A 25,172-nucleotide genomic window follows, 5' to 3' on the forward strand; every position below is an offset into this window, starting at 1 on the left:
TTTTTTTTTGCGATAGCTATCTATCCTTCCACCCATCAGTGGTCAACGGAAGCACGCGAGTCAGCCGCGATCAGATCATGACGCACGTAGACGGCGCCGCCCGTCCCAGCATGAGCGAACGTACTGAAAAGGAGGCTTGCACAACCGGACAAGCGCTGGCACTTCGCCAAGCTCGCTTTCCTCCCCCCTGCCGGAGCTAAAGTCAAAAGATAAACACGCCGTTATCGCTGCGCAGCATCTTGGCGCACTGCCAAGAAATGTGTTGTGGACCGTGACGGCTGGAAACAGAGGGACAGACACGCTAACGACTGACGCATTTATTATTTTTTTTTTTTTCAGATTCATAGGCACGAACAGGGCTGGGTTGGTTCATTATGCGAGCGAGTTGGAGCGAGTTCGTTACGCGACTAAATACGGTACATTTACCGTAATACAAATGGTTTTGGTCAGTTTTTCGAGGCCATTCGATAATTCGAACATCGGATAATTCGAACTTTTTTCCCGGTCCCGTGAAGTTCGAATTAACGAGCTTTTACTGTATAGCAATGAGCGACCGCAGTTGATACAGCGAGCTTCGCGTTTCAGCGTCGACACTGCATCTCCTTGGCAGACGCAGCAGTCTCCGCTGCTTTTGCTATTGGAACATGGAACTACAATAGTTCTTGGTTAAAAGCGGCCAAAAATAACAAAAAAAAAAAAGATGCGGGGGCAAGCAGTGTGCGTCCATCGCTGCCACGCAATTGCTCGTGGGCTTCCGCGCGTCGGTAGCGGGAACAGCGGAGCGCGCTGGCGACGCGAGGCAGAATCAGTTTCATGGGGCAACGGTGGTGGACGAGCATGCGCGCGGCGGCGGCGCCAACACGCGCACTCTGATTCCTCTTCCACTGACTGATTCCTCCTCCACCTCCTTTTGCAGCTCCCTCGTAGACTCGTCGCGCAGCCACAGAGGAAGTGGAGGCTGCCGCCGCAGTCGCGCGCGCGAATTCACCACTTCTATGACATTGAATAATTCTGATTTCAAGGTTGTTCCCCTCACAATAATTCTTAACCTGGTTTTCGTTCTACATTGTCCTTTTGGGTCTTCATACGAAAACTGCGTGTACCGAAAAACCTAGATGTAACGAAAAATCGCGGATATTTTACAATATTGTTATAACCAGGTTTAACTGTAAATAATTAAGGGAAATGCACAGCAAAAAATGTTGTTGCAGTAAAAAGAAAAAGAAAAAAGAAAATGACTTCTTTCATAAATAAAAAAATTGAAGCCAGAAATGATCTGGAAATTATTAAAAAAAGATCTCTGCTAAAGCATTCACAATGGCTATGAGAGGCAGATCTGTCCATCTTCGGGTGCATGATTTCTCTAATTGCAGTGATTCCCGCAGTCTGCCTTGTACAAGGCAGTAGGTCTATGCTTTTTCTCCCAAGGCTCTCTTCCCTACTTCACTCCCGCAGTGAAGTAATAGTAATACAGTCAAACCCGGTTATATCAAACCCGGATATATCGAATTTTGGTTATATCGAACTCGCGGAATATCCCCTTGAAGATCCCATGCAAAAGTACAGGAAAGCCGCGTCATATATCGAACTTAATTTCAACGGTCGTTCGATATATCGAACTCCGCACCACTCACTGGAAAGTGTGCCTTCCCCAAAGACGATCGCATCACCTTTGGCCGTTTGCCGCGTGCCGATTTCAAGCCACGTGCGGAAGGAATGAGAGGGGACAGTTCGGCGACGGCTGGTCTGGGCAACGCCGCGCCCATTCCCCAAAGGCGCGCGCATCTGCGGTAATCGTTTCTCGCGCGCCAGCACGTGACGTTTGCAAGCCATGTGCATGAATGAACCAGAGAGAACCGGTGGGAACGAAAGGAGAAAAGCGCGATAGAGTGAAGCGCAAGGGTGTGCCCATTCTTTTGCCGAGCTATCTCTCTCTTTCCTCTTCCCCGCCCTTGTTCGCGCTACGCATGCGCCAATCCAGCTCAGCCCGTTTTCAGACAGAACGTCGGACGCTTTCTCCAGCGTGTGTTGCGAATCCTCTGCGCGCGCGGCGGCTGATGTGGCTATGGCGCCTGCGGAAGTTAAGCGACAGATGTTTTATTTTTTTTGAGTCGTTTGCTCTTATCGTTGTGCTGTACGCGCGGCGTAGCTTAAGATATGACGTTACGAAGCGGCTTCTTTTTCTTTTTTTTTTTACGGGAGTCGTTTATTTTTGCATGTATGAATCGACGAAAGCACGCGGTCAGCTGCGATCATGACACCGCCTTTTAGCATTTTTCGCCTCAAACAGCATTTGCAGCTACTGTATCGCGCTTTCCAATGATTTTGTGGCAATGGACTACGCCCGCCCCAAGCGCGGTGTGATAAATCGAACCAGGCTTGTGCAATCAAGCCATCACGGGCAGTCCGGCAAGTTCGCTCCCCGCCGCCGCAGGAGCTATCAAAAGATAAACACGCGGCAACGTTATTGCTGCGCAGCATCTTGGCACGCTGCCAAGAAATGAGCTGTGGATGAGACGACCAAAGTGGAGTGCGACATGCAACCGAAAAGGCTGGCGATTACTGCCGCAGCGACACAAACTTGTTTTGAGCTGCCACGGTGGCTCGAACGGCAGAGAAACGCAGTTCCAACAAGTTGGAAATTTTTTGCTCCGACGCTGCGGCTCGTCGCTGAGATCGCTTAATCGCTTGCATGTGAGCGAGCTGGCCTTAACGCTTTTTTTGTTTTCCCCGAATTCTTGAGTGCAGAAGTGGAGGGTGGGTTCATTATGCGAGTGAGTTGATTACGGGACAAATACGGTATCGTTTTTTCACATCGTAAGTGTCGTCCCAAGCCGATTTCTGTATATCGAATTATCGATATATCGAACTTTTTCGCGATCCCCTTCGAGTTCGATATATCCAGGTTCGACTGTACTAAAAAACTAAAAATTCCACTGCCATAATCGAGTTCTTTTAGTGGATCTTTTTATAACTTTCAGTTATGTTTTTTTTTTTCTTCAACTTCCTATTTTTGGTCAAGAATGGCTTTTGTGCATGACATTTCATGCACTCATGTGAAGGCCAAGTTTGCCATGAATATGTATGTACAATGCACTGCTAGGTGGCTGAATATGCTTTCAGTAGTCATGAATCAGCTTGTGGAAACAAAACACCAGATATGAAATTGCTTCAGAATAGTGTATGTGCGAAGAGAACGACTTTATTTTGCCAATTTGCACTCAGGAGAATGTTGGAGAGAAAAAGAAATATATATATATGATGTAGTGTGGTAATCTTCATCGTTATAGCCACTGACATGCGTCGCGTGCTGGCGCTCTCAAGAACGAAGAAGTTGGTCGTTGGCTCTGTGATTCGGTACGCCTGACGCTCCGCTGCAAATTCATCCTGAGCAACTGAATCCACCTGCGTCGACTGAATAAGCATTTTTTTTTTAAGCATTTTGCCCTCTGCTTGGGTTAGACCCTTGGCAGGTTTGACTGAGAGCACCACAATCGCGGCGCACAAATGCACTAGTCACGTGGTATTATTTGTATTTCGCGGGCTTTCTTCTGAGCCCGGAAAAAAAGATACACGTGAGACTTTCTTTATCGCAAATAATGAAATAGGGGTTTCTGAAGGTGCTCTACAACTTTCCAATTCACATTTTTGGTCTAAAGTCGATATTTAATAAATTAGAGAAATTAACGTAATTAGCTAATTAAGTAATTGCAAAACAAAAAATTGCCTGTAGTTCGCAAGGAGGCTGGCAGTTGTATGCAATTGGTTTCACTGACCTGCCTCAAATATATTATTTTGTACCCCTTGGTTCAAGTTAGCTGGGACACCCGGTATATATAATACCGTATTTACTCGCGTATAAGCCGCCCCTGCATATAACCCGCACCCCTAACTTTGAACCCCATGAAATAAATAAAAATATCCTCGCGTATAACCCGCATACTTACCTGAAAAAATAAGGAATAGGAAGTTACAACTGAGCAAACAGTCACCATTTTAGTTTTCAAAACAAATATATTTGAAAGCGACTGCCGCAACGTCACTGCTGTCGTTCAATTGTCAATCGTCGCCACTCTCACTGCTGCCGTCCGAGGCTTCATCGCCGCTCTCAAAGACGTAATCATCTTCGGAACCATCTAGGCCGTTGCTTATGGCACACTTCTTGAAACTCTTGCGTACCGTGTCGGCCGGGATCATCCCCCATGCATCTACGATCCACTGGCACAGCAGTGCAATATCTGGCCTTCACATGCGTCCCGTCGGCGTAAGGGCGTAAAGGCCGTCGGCCATCCACTGGGCATATAGCCGCTTCACGTGAGCCTTGAAAGGCTTATTGATGCACACGTCGAGTGGTTGGAGCATGGAAGTCATGCCGCCAGGTATTATGACAAGGTATGTGCCGTTGTCATTGAGGCGAGTTTTCACCGCGTCAGTGCAGTGGCCTCGGAAGGAATCCAGCACCAGCATCGAACAGCTTGCCAACAAGGCACCTGGTCTTTTTTTCCAGATTGCTTGAATCCAGTCAACGACGAGGTCACTGTTCATCCACGAGTTATCTTCCACTCGCTCAACAATTCCTGGGGGAAGTGGTGTACTCGGTAGAGTCTTCCGCTTGAATATTACATACGGGCACAGTTTGGTGCCGTCGGCTAAAGCACACAACATCACTGTGCAGCGCAGCTTGGTGTTGCCGCCAGTCAGCACACTAACAGATTTTGCGCCCTTTTTTTCCAGGGTCGTATCTATGGGCATCTCGAAATATACTGGCGTTTGGTCAGCATTTCCCAGCTGAGATAGCAAATAGTTGCGCTCTTTCCTCAGTCCGATGACATAACATAAAAAGTTGAGCAGCTTCTCCTCGTAAGCGTCGGGAAGCCGCTGGCACATGGTAGTTCGCCGCCGCATCGAAAATCCATGCCTGGCCATAAAGCGCTGCAGCCATCCGCGGCTCGCATGAAACTCGCGTGGAATATTCATTTCCCGGGCCAGCTTCAGGGCTTGCATCTGCGCCATCTCTGTAGACACAGCGTGGCCACGACTCCTCTTCTCCTCAATGTATTTGGCAAGCTGTGTCTCGAGGTGAGGGTATGCGCCAGTCTTCGGGCTGCGAAACGCTCGCCTGTCCTTGTTCGCAGCTTTGAGAGAATCTTTTGTCTTCCGCCAGTCGCGAATGCAAGATTCGTCGACATCGTTCTTTCTCGCAGCAGCTCTGTTGCCGATTTGTTCAGCAGCGGCGACGATCCTGAGTTTCTCCTTCGCCGTGAATGATTGCCGCTGAGACACACTCATGATGCCTAAACAAGGCTGGCCAACTGTGCAAACTAGGCGTACAAGAAACTGCACCTTACTCAAGGCCCATCAACGTCTGAACAAAGCGTATGCAAAGCGTGCGAAAAGCGTGGCTGGCGTGGTGTTATAGACTAAACAGACTATGGATGTGGATCTGGCTATGACCTGCGTTGGCCTCTTGTTGGCTGGATGGATAGATGGATGGATGGATGATAGTGGCTTAGCCCTTTGTAACGGGCGGTGGTTTGCGCGAACCCCCCTTCTCCGGAATATTCGCGTATTACCCGCACCCCCACTTTTTAAACACATTTTTTCAATTTTTGGTGCGGGTTATATGCGAGTAAATACGGTACCTATATATAGTCAAATCACAATATAACGAACTGCGGTGGTTCGCCTAAGATTGTTCATTATTTTGAAATGTTGTAATGAAAAACGTGCAGTTATAAGCCAGTAGTCAAACCAAGGTATCAAAATGGCTTATCTTGGCAGTAGACACATGTGCAGGCAAGTAAAATCTAAAATGAAGATATTGCACTGACTTCAAAGCTGCTTTATTTGAAGAAACATTTTTTTCTTTGCTGCGTCAACACATACAGCCGATTAAAAATTCTCTACACCTTCCACTTAGCATAACATCTCACCATTTATGTCCCTGCACTGAACGATGAAAGTGTGGACTGTGTTCATGTGCTACAAAACACAGTTCGATACGACCTCATCTTCAGTGTTCAGTGAAGTTTGACAATCTTGTTCTTTCAAAATGATCGCGACGGTCGATAGGACAATGCGAAGCTGTCTGCAGAGGCTGACTGGCTTTTTCCCTGCGTCGATTTCTTGCAATATGGCTACTTTTTCCTGAAGCGAAAAATGCTTTAGCTTCTTCTTTGTGCCATCACTGATTCCATTAATCTTCGGATCTCACACGAACTTCGCATTAAGACAACCCGCAACAAAAATTTCTCTATACTGCACATGCGAATGACACAAACGACCAATCAGCGATTAGCATAACACAAAGAGAAAAAAAAAAGGGCAGGTGGCTAGGCCTGGTGGCTACTGCCTATTAAGTATAACTTCTTCCTGGACGAGTTGGTGCATATTGTACATTATAATGTTAGAGCGCAAAGAAAACAACCACACAGAGCCCTTGTGCTACGTGTCGTTAGTCTGTCTGTCTGTGGCTATTTTTTTGCGCTCTGCTTTGTAAATGTACTGCCTATTAAATTAGAGCTGTGTGGTGGCGCTAGGTGTGTGCAGGATATGATGATGATGATGATAGCTGTAGCCCACACACACAGAAATGGTGGTTCCTATTTCAGGCGAGGGTTGAGGTGCTGTTAATTTTATCTTAATTCATAATATATACTGATGTTCCTTGTTTATAAAAAAAAATAGTGTGCGTTATTTTGAAATATGCGCTATATTGAAACTCGTAATTTTGAAATATTCTGAAATTATTGTGAAGTTCGTAATGAAGAAATTTGAATGTATTTTTCACTGCTTTGTCATGCTTCCTGCCATGTCCAGCAGCTGTACAGGCAGTCACTGTTCTTCACATAGGCATGGCATTTAGAACATGAAAGCATTGAGTTATCTTAGAACTAAAAGCAGATTTGAAAATTTAGTTTAGTTTATGTTTAACTTCCTAAAACAACTTGGGCTATGAGAGACACTGTAGTAGAGGGCTCGGGAGATTTCAGCCACGTAGGGTTCTTGACATCGCACAGCACACGGGCGCCTTGCTTGCTTTTCGCCTCTACTGAAAAGCGGCTGCTGTGGCCGGCATTCAAACCCACGTCCTTGGGCACAGTAATCAAGCTTCCTAATTAAGTGCCACCGTAGTGGGTGGAGTTGAAAAGAGGAGATCAAGTTCTATAAGTAGTATGGTTCTTATTCATGTAGTTTCATTGAAGGGATAGAACATTGACCAAAATATGTAATGGGATTATGGTGGAAATAAACAGATCTTGCCTCATATAGTATACATCGAGCTCTGTGATATCCAAGAAATGAGGATTTGTAATTTTATTTTGGCACTGAAAATCGCATAAAAATGACTGAAGTGGCCTCTTACTATGAAGCGCTGTTGTTATCGCTGTAGTAACTCACGAGACCACATCTCCAGAAAATGCCACTAGTTTTCGTTAGTGGACAATGTTCTCTATTGTTTGAATAATGCTTACCTTGTTTCATCGTATTTTGTACCTCCTTCAGTGCACCCTTTAGCAATAACCAACCTCCTTTCTCATTGCCTATGACATGCTTTCCGCATTAGTCATTTGGCGGCGCCTCAGTGTTTGTCTTAATTCCTTGGATGAGATGGTGACCATGTCCCACTAAAATTTTCATCGATTAAGCGTAGTCCTGTTTCATAACAGCCTTAGCTGTAGAAACTAAAATAAATGCCACTCTGTACTAAAAATGTCCAATTGCTATCTGGCAGGGGAGATTTATATTAGTTTTTGGTAATCACTTGTCAACATGAAATCAATATCATGGTCGCTACTCACGCTTTCAGCATTGGACTACACTCTAAAGGGCGCATGCACTGATTGAAAAATTTTCAACAAAATTTTGAAAAAGTTGTTAAGCGTACCAATCTGGTTGGCAGACCTGTGATGTGAAGTTTGACAATCTTGTTCTTTCAAAATGATCGCGACGGTCGATGGGACAATGCGAAGCTGTCTGCAGAGGCTGACTGGCTTTTTCCCTGCGTCGATTTCTTGCAATTCAGGCTTGTCCCTCTTTGAGGGCATCTGTTGTCAACCCTGAATCGGTTCGCACTAAACTTTTTAGTACTTCTTGTTTTTCTCAGTAGAATTATTCTCGCAAAATGCATTGCAATAGGCTGTTGTTGAACTTTGGCACACGGTGTGGTTCAGATGCAGTTTATAAATGTAGTAAAATGGTTGCTGTCTACCATTAAGACCCTAGCGTGTTCTACTCTCCTGATGAAACTGCCACATATGCAGTGGCAGGGGAAGCCAGCCGCAGGACCTCTGTTGGTGCCAAAGGGGGACCAGTGCCCCCACGAAGTGTGTCGGTGCCAAGCTCATTGGGGCATGAGGCTCGGAAGACGACAGCAGCTGCAGGAGCAGCATTGCATCCACCACAAGTGCAGCAGCAGCAGCAGCAGCAGCAGCAGCAGCAACAACAACCGCGGTTGCAACAGACACAGTCGCCCATCAGACCTGCCACATCTCCTGCACGCGAACATGACCATCAGACTCAGAGAGCATCCCCATCCACGTCAAACAATGGCGGCACCTCTGCTAAAACTTCATCATCCCCAGTAGCTTCGTTGGTAAGTGCTCACTCTGATCTGAAGGTTGATTCAGGGTTTGCTTTCTAATAATGGCCTGTTCAAAACATGGGGAATCACTTCAGATTGAAGAGTTCAAAGTAAGGGCTACGTTTAAGATTTTTACTGAGCTAACATTTTCACCTTACAAAGTCGTGATCCAGGCACATTGTCTCTCTCACTGGTAGTTCAACTGCAGTTTATCTGTGTTGCAGAAGTAATGATAATTCACACATTCTTCAAGTGCTACTTAGACACTGGTACAATGTAGTTCTTATGCTGTTCTGGCAGTTGCAGAAAGTAATGCTAGTCATTCAGGTAATTTTTATGTGGTGTCTTCATTTATACATTCTGTGTTGTCATCTTTCACTGCCTGTGTCATTGTTGCACTTCAGGAATCTGAAATCACCAAATTTGTGCTGTGGACCAGTATAGTTATAGTCACCACAGATAGTTTCTTTGTCAGTGCTGAGGGATTTAGTCAGTGGCTTTAACCTTGTGCTTTGTGTAGACTCCAAAACTTAGCGGACATTACTAAAGCTTGATCACATGGTCACTCCTGGCACACTTTTCATTGCTCACAAAATAGACATTAATGAAGGCCTTGCTGTTTTTATTTAACTTTTAGTTTCAGAGCTTTAGATAGAGATGTTTATCCTTTTAATGCCCTTTGTACAAAATTGTTTGCATTGCATACAGGAGCTTTTCCCAGGAGCCTGCAACAGCTAGCATTGTTCTAATTGTTTGAAATGAATTTATCGCTAGTGAATTCGGTGAAGAATGTTTCTCGAAAGAGTGAGCTTGGTGCATATCTCTGGCAGGTGGCACTTGGCTGTTAACATGGCTAGGCACTGATTAGCCAGTGGGTTGTATGGCATCAACTGACATTATTTCGCTGGTGTTCCAAAATCTATATGATGGCAGAGCAACTTGGCGTGCTGCTAAATTCTCTAGTACGGTGGCTCGCAGAGCCCTCAAAACCAGCTCATGGAGCCTGGTTTGAAAATCCCTGGAATAGCGAATACTCTTTGCAAACTATGCTCTACTCTGTTTGCAATATGCTTCAAATAGTCTTTGCTAGACGCTTTGAATATTCGCACGCCTGTAATAAATTCTGCCAGGTATTTGTGCTTCATATGGTACAGCGAGGGTGCCCAGGCAATCTTTCTATGAAAAAAGGCCTAGCTACTTTCTCCTTTTTCATAGTTTCTAAAGCTTTCTTAACCTCGTCCTTCGTTACAGGCAGAATGTCCAACTCCTTTTCACTACTGCCTATCTCATTATTGTCCAGACTACTTCGGCTACTGTTAGATCAGTATAGAACTCCTCAGCTACTTTGGCTATTCTGTCCATATTCATAGTGGCATTGCCCGCCTTGTCCCTTAGCGCATACTTCTGATTTTTGCCTATGCCCAATTTTCGCTTCACCGTTTTAAGGCTGCCCACGTTCTTTACAGCATGCTCAATATTCTACATGTTATACTTTCTTATATCGGCTACTTTACACTTATTGATTAGCTTTTATTTCGGGCCAGTTCTATCCTGTCTGTTAGGTTGGAAGTTTGCAGACTTTGGCATTTCTTAATCAAATCTTTCGTCTCCTTACATAGTTTACCGGTATCCTCTCTAACTATCCTACCGTGTACTTCTACTGTGCAGCCAGTAATGATATCTCTGAAATTATTGCTCATTGCTTCTACGCTAAGGTCGTCATCCTAGGTTAAAGCTGAATATCTTCTGTAGCGAGATCCTGAATTCTTCTGCCCTCTCCCTCACCGCTAATTCATTAATGGACTTCTTTATTAATCTGCTTCGTTCCCTCTTCAGATCTAGACTACTGTATATTGCCGCGTATAAGTCGACCTTTTTTTTTTTAAAATGTCCTTCCAAAAGTTGGGGGGTCGACTTATAATCGGGGTTGACGTATATGCAGAGTCTTAGTCTGCTTATATGCGGGGTCAAAAGTAATTTCTAGTGAGTCGTGGATGTTATCACGCCCCATGCGCTCCTAATTCCATAAGAGTTGTCAGGCACAATGCGAAAGTGGATCTGCTTTAAAAAAAAAAACTAATTTTCATCGAGATTTGCACCAAAAGTTTGTTTTAATGCGATAACTTGTTATCGACAAACCGTGGGCGTTCCACGGAAAAACGGCCAAAGCTGGGCGGGCTTTTAATGTTTGATACAAATGGGACAGCTACAAATCTAATCCAATCCAAAACGACCACACGCGACCAGTCACATGAGCAGAGAAGCATTTTCGCGTGTTGTGCAACGTTGTGTGCATTTCACCATTTCTTCTTGTCGCATCGCTTGGACTTTAGCCGACGTGACAGCTAACAGCGGTGTATGTAGTTTGTGCCACTCGACGGACGCCTTGCAAGATGCCGCCACAACCTCGGCAACAGTACAGCGCTGCTTTCAAGCAGCAAGTCATCCTCTACACCGAGTCGAAAAACGTCGAAGCAGGGCGGAAGTTCAACATCTTAGAAAATTGCGTGAGAGGCTGGAGAAAACAAAAAAGTAAGTGTTTTGCGTGTGCTGCTACACGCTGTTCCTTTCGCAGGCCGAAGTCCGGACAATACCCTGTCGTTGAGGAGGCGGTTCGAGATTGGGTTCACGACCAGAGAAGCAAGATCCTGAGTGTTTGCTACAATGACATTGAAACAAAGGCACGCGCTGTCGCGGAGAAGATGTGCATTCTGCGTACAGAGTTTAAAGTGTCTAAGACATGGGTGACAAATTTCATGAAGAGGAACGGCTTAAGCCTAAGGCGATGAACGACCGTATTCCAATGGTTGCCCGAAGCCTACGAAGAAAAATTGAGCGCTTTTCTGCGCTACGAGTGACCTGCGGGCAACACATTCATTCCTGCTTGGTCAGTTGGCAATGGTGACCAGACTCCAGTCTGGTTTGATATGCCTAGCAATAGGACCGTGTCCGCAAAAGGGGAGCGCCAGGTCTGCCTGCTGACAACGAGCAACACACACAACCGTTTCATGGTCATGTTATGCTGTACTGTACGGCAGATGGGCACAAGTTACCACCATTCCTTCTGTTCAAGAGGGAAACGATCCAGACGAAGGAAAAGTTTTCGCCAAAGGTCATCATGCGGGTGAATGAGAAGGGATTTTTTTAATGATGAAATGGTCCTCGAATGGTTTCCTCTCGTGTGGTGCAGGCGTCCGGGGGCGCTGCTGAAGCCCCGCAGCATGCTCATCCTGGACTCTTTCTGCGGCCACATAACCGACCGTGTGAAAAAAGCGGTAGCGGACGCAGGATGCGACCTGGTCATCATTCCGGGCGGATTGACTCATATTCTTCAGCCACTGGATGTGGCGTGGAACAAGCCATTCAAAGACCGCATCGGTGCATTCTACGAGTGGCTCCAGCAAGAAAACCCAAAGACACCAACAGGGCGGCTGAAGCGAGCTTCTTTGGGCGAAGTGGCTCAATGGGTCAACGATGCCTGGTATGGACTACCAACAGACATGGTCTCTGCGGCGTTCTACACATGCGGCATCTCGGCACCGCCTCTGACGATCAGCGGCAGCAGTGGCTCATAAGATGATGATACGACTGTGTCCTCACAAGCGATGACAGATTTCTCATAAACGAATAAATGTTTCTTTATGACTCGGCCTTCTGAAATACTTTTTGGGCGAGCTAGGACCGCAGGGGTGCGGCAGAGTCTATCTAAATTCGGAGTATAACTTTGTTTTGCCCAAAGGGGGTCGCGAGTTAGGGGGCCGACTTATAATCGGCAATATACGGTAATTCGAGACCTTACTATCTAGTGGTCACTGCATCGCACCTTTCCCGATTGCCTCTACATCCTGCATAATGGCGGGGTTAGAACACAGTATGAAGTCAATTTCATTTTTAGTCTCATCGTTAGGGTGTCCACTTCTCTGGTTTTTCTATTTGATCATAGGCATTTGCCTATGATCACTAAATAATTTATAATCGAACCTTTCTGTTGTTGTAATAAGGCCTCAACTGATCCAAGCTGTGGTCTTATGATAAATCATCCGCCTTGTCTGTTGGAGGTGCTGGGTTCAGTCCCGAGGGCCGCTGGGTACCCACCAGTTTTATAATGGGTGCAAGATCTCCTCTGCCCTAGTGCACGGCTATTCTAGGGAGAAATACTTGGGAAAAAGGGTCCTAAATACCATACTATTGCTCTCTCTTGACACTGCACTGTTAAAGAAAATGTTTTCTGTTTAAGGACTCCAGCTTTGGAGCTGCGCATTTTTTGTGCAACTTTATGCATCAGCAAAAGGCTGACAGCCTTCCAGGGTTAACTGTCAGGGTGCAGCTTGAAAGACCCAACAACACTTGTGGCATCTTGTCGTTGATTTTTCTGCTCAGCTGCACATACTTGCAGCACAAGCCTGTCTGCAGATACTCAAGAACAAATACTTTTCTTATCTTGTGTACTACTACAGACTTATCTCTGCTTTTTTTAGACCATACATTGTGCCTGCCGTATCTTGTAGTCACTTGGGCCTTTTTTCTTTGTTGCAAATTCTTTTGCTTCTTGTGTCGAGTGTTTTTGTTTTTAACATGTTATGCGACATTTGAGAACAAGAGCCAGCTGTGATGTACCGCAGACGTGTTATGTGTTGTCAGTGGAGAACTTGTGATCACCATCGTTGCTAGTGATCTGTGCTATCACAGCTTGCTCAGTTCAGTCTCTTGCTTTATTGCAGGGCACACCTGCAAAGCAGGCTAGCGGCCTCATGTCAAAACTATTCAAGAAGGATGATTCTATGGGTGAGTCCATCTCCACATTGTTTTCCACCACTCGTAGTTTTTCAGTGTCAAGAAATTTTTGTCAGGTACAAAGTCCCCTCGTCAATGACACAATTGGTCAGTTCTAAAAGATATTACAGGTGAGAAATGTGCTTGTTTCAAGTTAATTATTAGGCAGCTGAAACATTCTTTCTCTCTGCAAAAGCCTGGAAGAAAACTTTGTTATTAGTAGAACAATATTAAATTGGGCAGAGGAGGTTTATATAAAGCCTTGGATATGAGAGGATTGCCAGGTGTCATCAAATTTCAGAGTAGTAAAAAGATGTTCTCTAAGCATTTCTAAAAAAAAATTTGCAGACTGATATACTATTTGTTCATGGTCTTCTGGTATGACAGAATTGGCCAGAGGTAATCAATTTTAGAGCTGTGCAAATAGCAAAGTTTGGGATGCAAAGTGAATTGGAATGTTAAAAATGGATTGTTAATCAAATCAAATATTTCAAAACTATTTTTTGAATACTGCCAAGTTAATAGAGAAAAACTCTTCTGCGAAAAACTGACAGGAAACATCAAAATTATGGAAGAATAAGAATTGAGTCAGAGATCTATTGGCGGCGAGGCAAGGTGCTGGCAGGCTGCAACAAGACTGCCCGCAAATTGCTATTGGGACCATTCCTTCCACACTCCCTCACCACACTGAAGACAAAGGACCTGTTGTGGTACGGCACCCAAAACCCAGCATTCATAATGACAAATGGCGTCCTAAACCCTTGCATGTTGATTTCGCCAAGCTGCAAGCCTATTGATGATCTTCAACTAACGAAATGCAGTTGGGAACCGCAAAGGCACAGAAATGAACCCGTGGCATTGTAATTCCCCCTGCATGAGAGGAGCTTCATTGTATGCGGTGTTGTGTGGGCTGGCTTCGAGCTTGACACTTCTGTCATAAATTTTTTTTTTCCTGAACCACTGTGGCTTAAGAGGCATAGTTCTAAAGCGCAGCTCTTTGGTGCCCGTTCCTGCATTTTGCATCACCATCGGCGTTCTCCTTTGTAACCAGCTCCGCAGCCGGGGCAGCAGGGCGCTCACAAGCCCCACTTTCATTATTCAAACTGTTCCTGAGTAGTTTGAATAGTGAAAGTGCAGTGTGAATCGAATGGAATGACAAACATTTATTAACCCAGTAGTGTCAAAGACCGTGTTAACCAGAAAATCCGGCGTCGGCATTGTGACTGAAAAGTCACGAGCATGGCACTGGCAGCTGAGCCATAGGTTTACCTGATGTTACGTTTGGCAGAAGCTGCCAACTCGGGTCACTCCTTTTACTACAGTCGAACCCGGATACCGTATTCATGCGAATCTAAGACGGCCACGAATGTAAGACGACCCCCCCAATTAACAACAATGAATAAGAAAAATTTTTTTTTTCTCCTTTATTGCAACAAACGAGTGCACCGACCATCACTCACTGTCACTGCTGCTGCTGGCCTCTTTGTCACTATCGTCCCACAACATGTCATCTTCCGTGCTGTTGAGGTTGTTGGAAATTCCGCATTTCTTGAATGCGCGGACGACCATTTCATCCGGAATAGCGCGCCAAGCGTCCAGGATCCACCGCGCGAGCTGGGACAACGATGCTCGCTTTAACCTTCCGGTAGGCGTAAGTGCGGGTCCTCCTTGCTCCATCCACTCACAGTAATATTTACGAACATTGTCCTTCAGAGGCTTGTTCAGACAGACACCTAAAGGTTGCAGCTGCGAGGTCATCCCTCCTGGGATGACGACGAGGTCGCACCGGTTGTCTGCCATTAAAGCCTTGCTAGCGTCAGTGGTGTGCCCCTTGAACGCGTCCAGAACCAGCATCGAACGTGGCCTCAGCAGCACTCCTGGACGACGGAACCAAACGGTGCGGAGCCAGTCGTTGAACATCTCCGCGGTCATCCACCCCTTTTCATTGCAGCGGATGATGACACCAGCAGGAAAGTCTTCCTTTTTTGGCAATGTCTTCCGATTGAAGATAATGTAGGGGGGAAGCCTTCTACCGTCCGCAGTACAAGCTAACATTATGGTCACTCGTTGCTTTTCATTTCCCGTCGTCCGAATTTTCACGTCTTTAGAGCCAGTTTTTTGAACAGTGTAGTTGACCGGCATGTCAAAATGCATCGGTGTTTGATCTGCGTTGCCTATTTGCCCCAGGCTGTAGCCGTGTTGGCGTCGCAGCCCGATGACGTACCGCTGAAATGAAATTAACTTCTCTTCGAAGTCTTCCGGAAGCCTTTGACAGACTGAAGTTCGGCGGCGGAGCGAGAATCCTGCGCGGTTCATAAAACGCTTCACCCAGCCTTTGCTAGCTTTGAAAATTGTGCGACTAATGCCACGCTCACGGGCCAATTCCCTGGCTTTCATCTGTATCATCTCGACGGTGACGGCGACACATCTGTTCCGGAGATCATTCACATACCGAGCCAAGTCTTCCTCGAGCTCTGCATGGCGCCCGCGTTGTGGTCCCGTGAAGGCTTTCCGCGAACTTGAGCACGCTGCCAAACTGCTGGCGTTTCGCAGCCACCTGCGCACGTTCACCTCAGAAACGCCGAAGCGCCTGGCTGCTTCCAGGTTGTTGCCAGTCTCGTTCGCAACAGCAATAACTTTCCGCTTGAACTGTGCCGTATAATGCCGCCTGGTTTCACTCATCATGAAGCGTGCGCAAAAACACCGCTCACATCCGCAAACAAAGAAGGCGCAAACAAGGACGCGGCACGGAGAGACGCAGCTTCCCGGATAGCGAAAGATGACTGAGTCTGACGCGCTAGTGGCGCTAGCACTGATTTCGCGGCGAGTGACATTATTTCGGACCAATCACAGGGAGCCGCTCCGCTTCTTTCCTCGCATCTTCGTTCCCTCTCCTTTCTTCACGCTCGGAGCGGAGGGAGCACGCGAGCAGAAGAAACGTAAAAGAGAACGACAGAACAGCGGAGGCTACCCAGTCGGGGGCCCTAGACTAGGGACGTCTAGGGGCGTGGTGGCTAGGGGACGCGGGCGGCCGCGGGCGGCCTTGAGTGGGTTTCGGGAGGCCACAATCTCTTTCTCTATGAGGCCACGGCCGTTTTTTTATTTTTTTATTTTTTTTTGTCGCCAAGCTACCACCGTAGCACCTTGTGCGCTTCTGGCGTAAGCTTTTTTCTTTCGCCGCGTGGACCGATCTTCTGTTTTCAACCCGGTTTTCAGACGGCCGCGAATCTAAGACGACCCCCCCAAACCGTGCACCATATTTGTGAAGAAAAAAGTCGTCTTAGATTCAAGTGAATACGGTATATCGAATTCGAAGGGGATCGCGAAATAGTTCGATATATCGATAATTCGATATACAGAAATCGGCTTGTGACGGCACTTACGATGCGAAAAAACGATACCATATTTCCTGCGTAATCAACCCACTCGCATAATGAACCCACCCTCCACTTTTGCACCCGAGAATTTGAAAAAAAAAAAAAAAGTGCGTTAAGGCTAGTTCGCTCACATGCAAGTGACTGAGCGATCTCAGCGAAGAGCGGCAACGACAGAGCGAAAATTTTCAAACTTGTTGGAACTGCGTCCCTCTCGCCGCTCGAGCCACCGCGGCAGCTCAAAACAAGTTTCTGTGTCGCCGCGGCGGCAGAAATCGCCAGCATCTTCGCTTGCATGTCGATGGTGCGTGGCAGTCCGTTTCGGTCATCTCACCCACAGCTCATTGGCAGCGTGCCAAGATGCTGCGCAGCGATAACGTTAGGGCGCATTTATCTTTTTATAGCTCCTGCGGTGGCGGGGAGTGAACTTGGCAGAGTGCCCGTGATGGCTTGATTGCACAAGCCTGGTTCGATTTATCACGCGTCATGATCGCAGTAGCTGACCGCGTGCTTTCGCTGATTCATACATGCACGTATAAACGAAAATAAAATAAGCATCACCGCAAAAAAAAAAAAAAAAAAAAAATACCCTGCCGCTTCTTAACGTCCGCAGCCGCCATATCTTACGCTACGCCGCGCGAACAGCCCAACAATAAAAAAGGATGACACTCGCAAAAAAAAAAAAAAAAAAAAAAACTGCTTTTTTAACATTTGCAGGCGCCATAGCCACGTCCGCCGCCGCCGCACGCAGAGGGTTCGCAACACACGCTGGAGAAAGCGTCCGATGTCGGTCTGAAAACGGGCTGAGCTGGCTTGGCATGCGTTGTTGCGCGTGCTGAAGGAGAGAGATAGCTCAGCAAAAGAATGGGCACACCCACGCACATGGCTTGCAAACGTCATGTGTTGGCGCGCAGGAAACAACTGCAGATGCGCGCGCCTTTGGGGAATGGGCGCGGCGCTGTCCAGACCAGCCGTCGCCGAACTGTCCCCTCTCATTCCTTCCGCGCGTGGCTTGAAAACGTCACGCGGCAAACTGCCAAGGGTGATGCGATCATCTTTGGGGAAGGCACACTTTCCAGTGCTTGGTGCGGAGTTCGATATATCGAACGACCGGTGAAATTGAGTTCGATATACGACGCGGCTTTCCTATACGTTTACATGGAATTTTCAAGGGGATATTTCGTGAGTTCGATATAACCAAAATTCGATATATCCGGGTTCGACTGTATATGGGAGAGTGATATCAGAATCAGCCTGCCAGGACCCTTGCATTCACGTTACCCCTAGGGCTCGCAGGCACGTCCGTATGGCTTGGTTATGGTGGGGCTTTATATTTGAGCTTGTAGCCTACGGTATCATGTCCCCCATCATTTTTTGAGAACTATTCAAAACTTTGAATATTTGCACACCCCTAATCAAAGCCATTCCCGTAGTTGCTGTGCTCCATCTAGTTCTGTGATAAGCAGTGGAATTTCTGTGATATTGCTATGGGTCGACTCATCGAAGATAAGGTGGACAAAGTGTGTGCGCACTTGGTGCGTGCTTGGGGCCCAAATCCTGGGCAGTGGTCTGTGTTGCGACGTCCGGCGCGCCCTGTGCTTGTGTCGCGTTTTACCAGTCTTCTACATGGTGTACACGCCTCCTGCCATATAACAATATGATTATGATCACCATGAATTTTAGTTTGATATGAATTCCATTGGCAGATGCATCATCAATACTGGTGCGATATTCTCAAACAGTTGTGGGTCTTGCATTGGGCAGCAGCTATTGCAATTGCTCTCCCTGTGTGGCAGCAGAAGGCTTGGAAACGGGGGTGTGGACCCTGTTCAGCGCTTATCATGCAATGTTGGTGAAACTGTGCAAGTAGTGTACTCGTAAGAGCGTGTCATATCGCCGCATGCCACTCCAATTTCTTAAGGGCTTGGTGAGGGTCGGCACAGCAACATGGAGCGGTATGAAATGACATGCTAGGTGTCATACCAACTAGTTTTTAAGTGTGAATGTAGCCAACCTAAACGGCACAGGAATGCTAGCTTTAGCATTGTTGCATGCAAAGTTTGAAACGCAATGTACTGTGGCGCATTGTTTAGATGGTGCCTACTTCTCGCGCACAACTGTCTCCTTGGTGGCGGCATGGCTGAAAGATGAATGCAGGTGGGTTAGTATTATCGCCTGCCTTGTGCACAGTCGGTAGCATGCTGACTGAAAATTGCCACACATTGCCACTGTCGTGATGGCAGTCATGCAGTGTGCTCTACCGGACTGATGCATTCAGGCTGACACAAGGCTCTAAGGGATCGAGTCGTTTTGGGGCTCTGGAGCACAGCAGATTAACATATGGGCTCCTTAGATGGCCATTCTTGGTAAGACTGAATTCTAGAGTAGATGTGGTCGGGCTTTTTAATCGTCACTGAAAAGCCGGTGTCGGCGTTGTGGTTGTACAGTCCAGCCCACTTATAACGAACTTGATCGTCATGCAGCATTTGTTCATTGTATCCAAAGTTCGTAGTAAGTGGACCACCTATAATACAGGCAAAAAGAGCAAGCGAGACGAAAGTTAACTTTATTTTTGAAAAACGTCCGTGATGCATGTCTGCTTCTTCAAAGCTGATCGCATCACTGCCGTTTCTAATTTTTCCAGCACGGTAATATGGTTCATTGCCAAGGCCTCTGCTGCACGCGAACCAATCGCGGTTGAAACGTTCACAGCAACCGGCGGTAGAGCAGCATCCTCGTCATCGTCCTCGTCGGTCTCTGGGCAGTCAGGAAGGGCTCGCACTTCACGCACAATAGCTTCGTCAGTGCATGACTCCGCAATGTTGGCGTCGTCATCAGCAGAAACGAAATCGTCCCAGGCAACGTCAGGTCCGGCCAGCTGCGTGTCAACGACGCGTTGTCACAAGTCCTCGTGCGACCGGCCTTCCGGTGGGTGATCTATGGCGTCCTCGGTGCCTGGGCCCATAAAACCCGCCTTGCGGAAGGAATTTGCTATGCACTCCGTGGTGAGTTCCATCCACGCCGCTTTCAACATCTCCACGGCGGCAAGCAAGCTGATGCGAACTGGCATGGCAGCATCAATCGCGATCAACAAGCGTTGGATGACGCACCGCCGGTAGCACACCTTGAACACATAAATGATGCCCATATCCAGCTGCTGAATTTTGCAGGTTGCATTGGGAAGCAAGAAGAGCACTGTCACCGCACTCAAGGAAGGCTGCACATGGTGCGCCGCACAGTTATCCAGCACGAGCAGGACCTTCCCTTTTTTTTCGTGCCATGTCGCGGTCGAACTCGACAAGCCACTCTACAAATAAGTCACGACTCATCCGGGCTTTTGTATTGTTCCTGTAGCGTACGGGCACGTAGCTTCCAATGCATCGCGGCTTACGTGACTTGCCAATGACAAAAGGCAGCCGCCGGTCACTGCCGTCCATATTGACACACAGAAGAACGGTTATGCACAACTTGCTGTTCTTCCCTCCTGCGCACTTGTCGCCTTTCAAGGCATGCGTTTTAGATGGCAACATCTGATAAAACAACGCAGTCTCGTCGGCATTGTAAACGTCCTGTGGAGCATAGCTCGTGATTGTTGGGAGGTTGTCTGAAAGCCATGCGTCGACGTCCTCGTTGTTCGCAGACGCGGCCTCGCCGACGATCGCCTTGAAAACAATTTTGGGATGAGCCTTAAACCGATGGAGCCATCCATTGCCTGGGCTGAAATCGGGAAAGTCCAAAAGGAAGGCGAAGTCTTTAGCCTTGGAGAGCATCAGCGGTCCACTGATCGGAACGTTGCGAAACAGGGCGTCAGCGAACCACCTCAGCAGTGCGCCCTCAACGTCCGCGTAGGTCGCCTTTCGAAGGCACTTTCTAGTCGTTGGGTCGGCATTCACGGTAGTACCAAGAATCGTTTCCTTGCCCTTAGCAATGGTTGAAATGGTCGATTTCGACAGTCCGTACTTCTTGACCAGTTCGCAGTTTTTTGCACCTTGAGCAAGTTCATTAACAATGGCCATCTTCGTTGCGATGTCGACAGCTTTCCTTTTAGCACCTGAAGAGGTCGGCGTACAGTCCTCCATCGCACCAGGCGCAAGTCAAGCCCTCGGGCTCGCGCGTTGAGGCAGCCTTCAACTCCCCGATCTGGGAAAGGCACGGATGCGGCAACAATGTCAACGCAGTGCCATCGCACAGAAAGAATCGACGGCGCAATGCCCTCAGCGCGGGGTGGCAACGGAACAACAAATGGAGAACCGGTTTGAGCCGGTAGAGCAGGTGTCTGACTTTCCGGATTGGCCGATGCAGATCACGTGGATGCATCACAGCGACGCGGGCGGCGCCACTTTCTCTTTCATCACCGCGCGCACGCGCTTTTTCGTTTTCATTTTTCAACGCGCGCTTTTTCTTTTTTTACTTTATTTTACCCGCAAAGGAGCGCCGGGGGCCGCTTTGTGCGCTCTGTGTTCGCGTCGTGTCGGGGGAACACAAAGTGCGCGAAATTCACCTGCCGCGGGTTCGCAGTCGAGCGAAACTGCGCCAAACACCGCCAGCTCGGTCAACTACGGGGGCCCGACAGCTTCGCGTTCGCTCTAACCGAGTGTTGAGGCCACAACAGTTCGTTCTATGTGAGACATTGCCATTGCTCCAATATATATTTTGACGGTAGCACCGCCCTCGTTCGTACTAAGAGAGCGTTCGTTATATCTGCGGCTGTTATAAGTGGGCTGGACTGTAACGCGAAAATCGGAAGAAAATAAAGAAGCATTAAAAGTTTTGCGGAAACCCGCGGAGTCGAACGCAGTTTCTTCGCGGTGCGAGGCGAGCATGCAATCACTCCACCACAGGACCGCATTGATTATCTACAAATAAAGGTGGACCTAATGTATGCGTTGTCTTCTGTCAGCTAATGCTTAGGTGCATCATTAGACAGAAACTAATTACGGAAGTAATCGTTAAACGAGCAGCAAAGAATATTTTCGCTTTGCTTATCTGCGATGCGGCGCTTACTGGAAAATTCCTTCGATCACTACTACAACAGATGGCATGAGCCGGTGCCCGATTTAGTCTTGTACATTCATTCATCGTTTTCAAAGCATTGGGGTTTAAGGACAGTGGAGAAAAAGCAGACTACAGACTTTTAAGTGGCAAGAAATAACCAAAGGGAGGTTACCTGATCGGTGGTTAAAATCAAAGCAAGAGTAAAATTTCACCCTGCACTACAGTCAAATCTCGATATAACGAATCCCGCGGGACCGCGAAAAATCATTCGTTATTTTGAAATATCGTTGTAATGAAAAATCTGCGATTATAAGCCAGTGGTCAAACCTAGGTATGAAAATGACGTACCTTGGCAGTAGGCACGTGTGTAGACAAGCAAAACCTCAAGTGAAAAGGTTGCACTAACTCCAAAGCTGATTTATTTGAAGAGATCCATTATTTTCTTCTGCCGCGTGCATCAAACACGACCGCGCACTACATTACACCACTACAGCACATACACCTTCCGCTTTCCGGAATACCTCGTCGCGTGCGTGATTGCACCGAGCGATGAAGGTACGGACTTTGTCCATGTGAAAAAAACAAAAAACAAAAACACATAGGAGCTTTTTATGACCCCATCTTTAATGCTCCCTGAGCTTTGAAAACCTTGTCTCGGTCTTTCATAATGATCGCGGCAGTCGATGGGGCAATGCTAGCTGTCCGTAGAGGCCGAATCGCTTTTTCCCTGCGTCGGATTTCTTGCAGTGAAAGCAGTTGCGTTCATATCTTCTTGGCACTTCGCTGGCTAATATCATCGCAAATCTCGCACAAACTTCGCAATAAGGTCATCAGTGGCAAAAAAAAAAAAAAACCGTCCCGCACGTGCGAACGCACGAACGACCGAGTCGCGTACGGCACACAGCACAGGACGAAAAAAAAAACGCAGGCAGCTAGGCCTGCTGGCTACTGCGTAATAAACCATAGCTTCATGGTGGCGCTAGGAGCTGCTCCTAGATGTCCTGATGATGATAGCTATAGCCCACCGACCATACACACAGAAACGGCGGTATGTTTCGTTTCACGCGAGAGTTGCAAGCTGCGGTGCTGTTAATTTTAGCCAAATTCGTAATACTGATGTTCCAAAATTATAGAACAAGAAATAAAATACGTTCGTTATTCTGAAATATACGCTATTTTGAAAATCGTAATTCTGAAATAGTTTTACATTGAAAACATGGAAAATCTGCCGGGGATTCTTAAAAAATTCGTTAATTTGAAAAGTTTGTTAATGTGGTGTTCGTAGTAACGAGATTTCACTGTAAATACAAAAAAAGGAGTGATGTGTCATGAGAAGTATATGTTGTGAGGCTGGAGAGTACGAGAAGGCGAACAGTATTTGCAGTATTTGTAATTTCCAAATGACAAACTTAATATTTTTTATTCCATTTGTTGAATGAATCAAATAATGCTTGTTCAAAATAGTATTGGAATGAATGAAATGCATTCTCAAATTTCTGAGTACTTTTCAAAGAATTCGCATTAAGTTAACATGGAATGTGCCTTCGTTTTTGTTTTTTTCTTTTTTTGTGGCCAGAGTGCACCATTGCATCTTTGTTGTTCACACACGTCGTTTTCAAGGTTGGATGTCACGACAGGGCTCAGCCAGTTCTAGCTAGCGCTGCCTTAATGCCCGATATTCAAAGCTGTGGCTCAAATTCTCGTCCTTCTCATAAACTGAAATTTGGGGCTAGTTTGTTCACTGTCGTTATCAGTAGTAAAAAGTCATTGTCCAGTTCATAGGACAAATGGTCATAGGGTCCATATACATATGGTATGTTGAGGCAGAAAAGGAAAGAAAAATAAAGAGCCTCGGCCCGTGCCACTTAGTATAACGGGCTAGGGTCCATATACAGTCGAACCCGGATATATTGAATTTTGGTTATATCGAACTCACGGAATATCCCCTTGAAAATCGCATGTAAAAGTATAGGAAAGCCGCGTCATATATCGAACTCAATTTCGCCGTCATTCGATATATCGAACTCCACACTACGCACTGGAAAGTGTGCCTTCCCCAAAGACGATCGCATCACTCTTGGCCGTTTGCCGCGTGACGTTTTCAAGCCACGCGCGGAAGGAATGAGAGGGGACAGTTCTGGACAGCTCCGTGCCCATTCTCCAAAGGTGCGCGCATCTGCAGTTATCGTTTCCCGCGTGCCAACACATGACGTTTGCAAGCCAAGTGCATAGGTGTGCACATTCTTTTGCCGAGCTCTCTCCTTCAGCACGCACTACGCATGCGCCAAGCCAGCTCAGCCCGTTTTCAGACAGACGTGGGACGCTTCCTCCAGCGTGTGTTGTGAACCCTCTGAGTTCACTGTACCCTCTGCGCGCGGCGGCTGACGTGGCTATGGCGCCTGCGGACGTTAAGAAGCGGCAGGCTTTTTTTTTTCTTTTTTTGGCGGGAGCCGTTTATCTTTGCATGTATGAATCAAGGGAAGCACGCCGTCAGCTGCTGCGATCATGACGCCCGCCCCAAGCGCGGCGTGATAAATCGAACCAGACTTGTGCAATCAAGCCATCACGGGCACTCTGCCAAGTTCGCTCCCCGCCACCGGAGGAGCTATAAAAAGATAAACACGCCCTGACATTATCGCTGCGCAACATCATGGCACGCTGCCAAGAAATGAGCTGTGGATGCGACGACTGAAACGGAGTGACGCGCGCCATCGGCATGCAAGCGAAAACGCTCGCGATTTTCTGCCGCAGCGACACAGAAACCTTGTTTTGAGCTGCCGTGGTGGCTCGAGCGGCGAGCGGGACGCAGTTCCAAGTTGGAAATTTTTCGCTCTGTCGCTGAGATCGCTCAATCGCTTGCATGTGAGCGAGCTGGCCTTAAAGCATTTTTTTTTTTTTTTTCAAATTCTCGGGAGCAAAAGTGGAGAGAGGGTTCATTATGCGAGTGGGTTGATTACGCGGCAAATACGGTCTCGTTTTTTCGCATCGTAAGTGCCGTCACAAGCCAATTTCTGTATATCGAATTATCGATATATCGAACTTTTTCGCGATCCCCTTCGAGTTCGATATATCCGGGTTCGACTGTACTAACATCATGCTATATGCTTTCTAGTGGAGATCAGTGTTGCTTCTTTCAACAGCTGCAGCTTTGACTGCATCACTTAGTGTTGCTGAAACAATTTGCTGTATTGCATGAACATATGCTAAAGTAGCGAACAGTCACACTTCACAGTTCACTTTCTTTTTGATTTATCATATTCGATTCAGCAGCAGAGTTAGCCTATTCATGTTCGATTTTTCTTCCAAAAAATACTATTCAGGTGCCTATAAAATTGATGGAAGCCTGGATAGCTGGAGTGGCTTAATGAAGTGCGACGATGCTTGCCCAAACATGGCTGTAGTCCAATCTAAAGAGTGAACCATACAACGTGCTGAAGGGAGTGCAG

The 25,172-nt window shown here is 47.0% G+C and overlaps 1 protein-coding gene across 2 annotated transcripts in view; it reads left to right on the forward strand.

The window, feature by feature from the left end:
* The window catches only part of LOC146183895 (rab-like protein 6), a 97,606-nt gene that overhangs the window by 38,196 nt on the left and 34,238 nt on the right, over nt 1-25,172 (forward strand). For both annotated transcript variants that reach the window (XM_084609225.1, XM_084609226.1), the window contains exons 9-10: nt 8,265-8,596; nt 13,306-13,369. In XM_084609225.1, the coding sequence (XP_084465351.1) occupies nt 8,265-8,596; nt 13,306-13,369 (396 nt within the window). The remainder of the gene's footprint in view (nt 1-8,264; nt 8,597-13,305; nt 13,370-25,172) is intronic.

Source organism: Amblyomma maculatum, chromosome 7, assembly GCF_055883805.1.
Source record: "Amblyomma maculatum isolate TAMU_Amacu chromosome 7, ASM5588380v1, whole genome shotgun sequence".
Classification (NCBI taxonomy): domain Eukaryota; kingdom Metazoa; phylum Arthropoda; class Arachnida; order Ixodida; family Ixodidae; genus Amblyomma; species Amblyomma maculatum.